Genomic DNA, 5,826 nt, shown 5'->3' on the forward strand with positions numbered 1-5,826 from the left:
GTTCTATTTTTGTTAGTTTAACAGAACACAAAGCAAATTTGTGATTCTAAAAATCCGAATAAATTATGTAATTAATCTTCAACTAAAACTATGTCAAATGAATTTGACCATTTTTCAGAAAAAAAAGGAATTTTTTTTCCCCAACATTTTCTAAATTATTTTATACGGTACCTAAATGTAATAAATAATTTTATTTAATGTTTAACTTTTTTTAAAATCAAGATATTGTGTTACTATGTAAAAATGTAGGTATTAGTTCTTATTGCACAAAAAATAAAACGATAAAAGCACATACTACTTTATTTTTGGACAATAAAAAAACAAATAACAGAATAAGTAAAAAATAACGATCAAACAATAAAAAATGTATGATAAATAATGGTAAGTATAATTGCCACTGAATATAAATTTACAAGTATAAACGTGAACACAGACAATTGATATTTATTTAATGGAGCACCTTTGCTCTGTATTTCTAGTTATCCTGTTTTCTACATTTCAGTATCTCTGGACCGGGAAAACTTGTCTGTGTTCCAGGACGAGTTACAGTATCCGCCGCAACAATACATGCAAGTTGAATAGACTTCTGGATTCCGTGTTCCTTTTCGTTTGCTAAAAGGTAAGCAAGCGCTCCAATGAAGGCATCACCTGCTCCTGTGGAATCTACACTCTTCACCAATGGACTTCCAATATGAATAAATTGTTTGTCTTCATTATTGACATAAATAGCACCTAATGGTCCCAGTGTGATAATGACACTTTTACAACCCAAAAACAGAAGTTTAGTAGCCGCAGCTTCAGCTTCACTGAAAAATATTTCACTTTGTAATCAGTTACTTATAAGTAAAAGTTCTAAAACATAAAAGTAACAACTCAAATTTTTAGTAATGAGAAAAATATATACTCAAGGTGTATTGAATGGCATAAATTCAGGCACCGAAAACAATTTTTATGAAATTTGGTACAACTAAGGTTTTGAGGATGCTATATACAGGGTGTAACTTTAAGTGGGGGTCAGTTTTCTAGGGGTAATGGTACGTACGTGTTCCCCTGAACACGTTTTTCTTAACCAAATTAATAGTCGAATAAAATTTTTAAAATGCACTTTAAATCTTGTGTATGCTGCCACTGGGAGGAGTAAATTGGGGCACCTGAAATTTGCATATTAATGCACTATCAGCATTACCAGTTGTTTATAAATCATCCCATATTGTGCGAAGTTACAATGAAAAACAATTTGGTAAAACAGATTGCATTGATATAACTCAGCGACGTGTTATTTTAAAGTCACCGTATTTGTTTTTTGTTGATGTTACTGTGATCAAAGCGCTGAACATAAAAAAAACATTCTAACATTCTTAAAAACAAAATTTTTACATGATTTATTCGGTCGGTAGCCGCAGGGTTTAAGGCGTCAATACTTAAATCGATGTGTGCTAATTCTGCCCGGGTTAATATGCCGCCTCCTCTCCCGCGCAAGTCTTCGACTTCTGGGCTAATTCTCGCGGTTAGAATGAGGAGTAGAGATATTATTATATCGACGTTCGCAAATAAGAACATCGTAACTCGATATTGATGATTTCTCACAAAGTAGGTTCAAAAAGATTTTTTTGGCCAAGTATGAAGATCCTACCTATAATATAAATACTTTTAAAAAAAATCGCAATTAAAGTTCTAGAGGTTTTCTCTTAATTGCAACACATCTTTTCAAAGTTACCATATGAAATTTGGTTACAGTCTAAACATGAGGTACAGAAACAATTTCTTATAAACGTATAGTGAAAATTACTATTATTTTTCTTTTTAAATTAACTTTAGTAAGATACGATGGAGCTATCTGCTATTTTTTAAGTAACTTACATCTTATGTAGAGATGAGATGTAACTATCCCTACATCCAAGAAACCTAGTATATCATATCTAAAGATACAGAGTTGTATACACTCACCACCAGCAGTAATAGAAAAGTAATAACATCGTATGTTAAGTTAAGATGAAAACACCACATAATTCTCAAAAAAGTATTAATATTTTATGTTCACTTGCAATAAAACGGTGTAATAATTGTTACACCTTCAATATAATCGTATATAAAAATACGATGTTCTTTAAAAAGCATGTTTGCTATAATCCAGGAGCAACTCTACATACGATTAATATGTTTATTTTACAACTGTATAAGCAAAATTGTAACTGTTGTTACGATAATATTTAGGTTAAATTTCTATATAAAATAGATACGATAAAAATACTTTTTCAAAAACTGAATATATTGTACTTGTATAACTTAGTGACGTGTTATTTACATACACCATATTTTTTTGATATTACTGTGATCGAAGCGTTAAACATTAAAAAAGAGGTCTAAAAAATTACACGGTTTATTATTAAATATTAACTATTATTGGAGCAGTGACGTGTTACTAATTGTAAATACGAGTATATATTTTAATCAACTGTTAGACAACGAAACTAATTAAAAATAATTTAGTAAAAACAGATTGATTTAATATTACATTGTTATTTTAGTCCCCATATTCTATTGATGTTAATATGAAGCGTCAAATATTTAAAAAACTGCTGTTCTGTTGCGGTATTCCTTTGAAAACGGATAGGTCAACTGTCCTCGCACCTGATCTAAAACGGGAATGATGGAATACTGTACTTTTTCGTTTGGTTACATTTTTGTTCAGTCTTCGACTTTATCGGTTCGAAATAGGGTGTTCATAAAGTGTCTTTGTGTAGTGGGAGCTCTGAATGCCAATAGCTAATGTTGGATGAGAACAAATTCAGTAAATGAGAAAATAGGATCCAGAAATTTTTAATGCCATGGAATAGAAGCCTGGTACCTGTACTCAAAAGATTAGCCACAAAATTTCAAGTGTTATGTTATAAACATCAGGTGAGTAAACAGATCATTTATTTTTATGTATTTCATATAATATCATTATTGACTACTGCTCAAGTTTTCTGCTGTTAAGTGCTGTTTCATAGTTTATCTTATTAAAAAAAAAAAAATTAAACATGCGTTTTTGTGAGATGATAGGGCTCATGGACGGTGAATACTCACTAAACAGAAGTAATGTGCCAAAAAACAGTACCTCACGGCGAGTGGTGTGGATATTTTATTTTTAACCTTTCCTTTAAATATAAGATTTGGCAATAATGCACAGCCCAGTTCCAATTGTACATGTGCTGCAACTAAAGTGTGCCGTAATTTGAAGTTACACTAGCTTGTCCAGCGGCAGAATATGAAAATTACTAAAAAAAATGTTAAAATTTCAAGATTTCACGACAGAATTTGAAAAAATAAACTGTTGATATGTTTCTACAGGTCAAAGGAAGCCTCTGTATAAATATAATTGACATTCAAAGTTACACCCTGCATCATCAGTTTGCGACTATATTCAAGAAGTCGCTAGCTAACACCTTTCAAAGCAACATTTTAGTATCGAGCTTTTTTGAGGCTATGTTTCCTGTATTGTTATGGCCCATACAATAATGATAATGTAAAATTTAAATAATAAAAAAATGTATATTTTCGATGGAATGAGTTTTTCAGAAAATGGTACTTTGACACTTTACAATTCATTTATTTACATTTCCAATTTTATACCTCGCACTATGTGACAAGCAACAAAAGCAATACGTCAATACTTACCAAACATTATTAACTGGCAGGCCTGTGAATACTGTTGCTTCCGATTCATTAACACAAAATATTGTAGGTAGTTGTAGCAGTTGCAGATCAAATTTACTGAGAGCAGGTGCACCATTTAATATTGATATCTAAAGAATTAGACATTTAAATAATATATATTAGTAACATTCTTTCACTTAATTTGGAAATATTAGTACCGTAAAATTTAAAAAAATCATTGAATCAGATTAACAAAAGAAAGTTAAAATTACAATGATATTAAACCTACTCCTCTACACAGCTGACATGCCTTGATAGCTACGTCTTCTGATGTTTCTAACTGCAATACTACAACAGCAGCATTAGTAATTACGTCCTTTACACACTCGACATCTTCTACACTCAATTCATTATTTGCTCCTGCTACAATAACAATCTGATTTTCTCCTGTATCAGATACAATTATTTGTGCTATACCAGTTGAAAACGATTCTGTTTCTTTGACATAATCCACCTTAACACCATCTTTGCATAAGCTGTCAATATATTTTTTTGCCCAAACATCATCCCCTACCTAAAATCATAAATCTCATTTAAAGATATTACAAAACAATAATTAGTCAAGTAGGTATACAAAATCTAAAACCTGCAAGTGCCTTAGGAAATACAACTTATGTTAATATGTGAACAAACTTGCAAGTGCCCTACTTAATACAACTTGTCATTATAGAACAATGTAATTCATAAAGACGTTTACTCTTCTTCCTCTGTGGCCTATATTTTAAGTAAAAAAAAACAACCCTTGCTATAAGTGCAGTTTCTCCTCCTAATTTTGCAGCTGCTACACATTGGTTTGCACCTTTTCCACCAAAGTTTGTTACAAATTTTCTTCCATGAATGGTCTCACCAGTTTTTGGTAATCTTGGTGCATAACTAAAATAATTATTATTACCTATGTATAAAATACATTTTAGAATTGTTATATTTTCAAGTTTCAGGGTGAAAAAAAAAACGATAAGGGATTAAACAATTAAAAAAATATACATATATTTAAAAATACTAAATTCTTGATTCATACTCAATTTTTCAGATATTAATAATAGGTAATGTCTGCACGTTATCGGAATAAATATATACATAAAAGTATTTTTAAAGTTTCAAATTTCATTGTATAAAACCAGTAGTTCAAAATATGTATAAATGTTTTTACCTAACAAAATCCACCATGCATGAACCGATAACAACAATTTGATTGGAAACCATTTCTTAGTATTAACTGATTAACTGTACATAAACTTTAATTTTATTAGGTACACATTTAAATATAACACCTAATATACTTAATGTTTAAGCAAATATTATCAATATTACCATCACAGATTACAGGAAGATTAATTACCATTAGGAAATAAAACTGATATGTTTCTTATCCTTATCATTTTTTAAATGTTCTCCTTAAGGATTTTTTTGGCGAGAAAACCGGTAACCCGGCTAACTATAGTTTATTGCGGTTTGACGTTTTGGCGAGAAATGTAGTTAACCCGGTTTGGCAGTTTGCCTAACCATCAAACCGGACTTGTGGGTTGGTTTAGATCTTGTTAATACTTCTATCTTTGTTTATTTATTTTCTGTTTCGTACCATCGTACCAAGTCATTACTTCGTTTTTTTAGAGGTTTGGATAGGTATGTTGTTAATAAAAAAATTTGGTAATGGATTCACTTTGCAAAAAATACAAAGTAATATTTAAAATTGATAATAAATAAATAGTAATCGAGGATCCAAATAACTTTAATCGTTTATAAGATGGTACATATGCTATATTATACTGTATAGATCTTTATTAACTTCCTTTTAGACGATACGTTTGCGTTGAAATGGATAATATTTGTGAACAAGGTAAACCCATTTTGATTTAATAAACATCTATACATTAACGTTCTTTCATGGATGTGCATTTCAGATTAGGAAACTATAGTATATAAGAAATAATCAAACAACTTGAGCTACGAGCACTATCATAGATTATAGGTTTCAATTTTATTATTGATCAGATATCCAAACCAAAAGAATTTTTGCGAGTTCTGTCAAATGTTAACTCGCGCCATTATTCCATGGCTAGAAATTGGCCTCAATGATTTGGGATCGAGGGGGATTATCCCTCTTTATCCTGCCTCATCTCGTGTAGG

General features: G+C 30.6%; 1 protein-coding gene across 3 annotated transcripts; it reads right to left on the reverse strand.

The window, feature by feature from the left end:
- Window positions 1–282: 282 nt before the first annotated feature.
- Window positions 283–5,099, reverse strand: LOC108906175 (ribokinase-like). Of its 3 annotated transcripts, none has more exons than XM_018709374.2 (5): window positions 5,011–5,099; window positions 4,440–4,572; window positions 3,929–4,212; window positions 3,661–3,788; window positions 283–806 (listed from the first exon to the last, which is right to left on the reverse strand). In XM_018709374.2, exons 2-5 carry the CDS (start codon window positions 4,486–4,488, stop codon window positions 476–478), a joined length of 792 nt encoding a protein of 263 aa, XP_018564890.1. In that variant the 5' UTR covers window positions 4,489–4,572; window positions 5,011–5,099; the 3' UTR covers window positions 283–475. The 3 variants fall into 3 exon arrangements, with proteins under 3 accessions (XP_018564890.1, XP_018564889.1, XP_018564891.1); XM_018709373.2 differs by lacking the exon at window positions 5,011–5,099 and adding an exon at window positions 4,850–5,004 and having other exon boundaries at window positions 3,929–4,213; XM_018709375.2 differs by lacking the exon at window positions 4,440–4,572 and having other exon boundaries at window positions 3,929–4,213.
- Window positions 5,100–5,826: the final 727 nt, after the last annotated feature.

This window comes from Anoplophora glabripennis, unplaced genomic scaffold (genome assembly GCF_000390285.2).
Source record: "Anoplophora glabripennis isolate ALB-LARVAE unplaced genomic scaffold, Agla_2.0 scaffold126, whole genome shotgun sequence".
NCBI classification, from domain to species: domain Eukaryota; kingdom Metazoa; phylum Arthropoda; class Insecta; order Coleoptera; family Cerambycidae; genus Anoplophora; species Anoplophora glabripennis.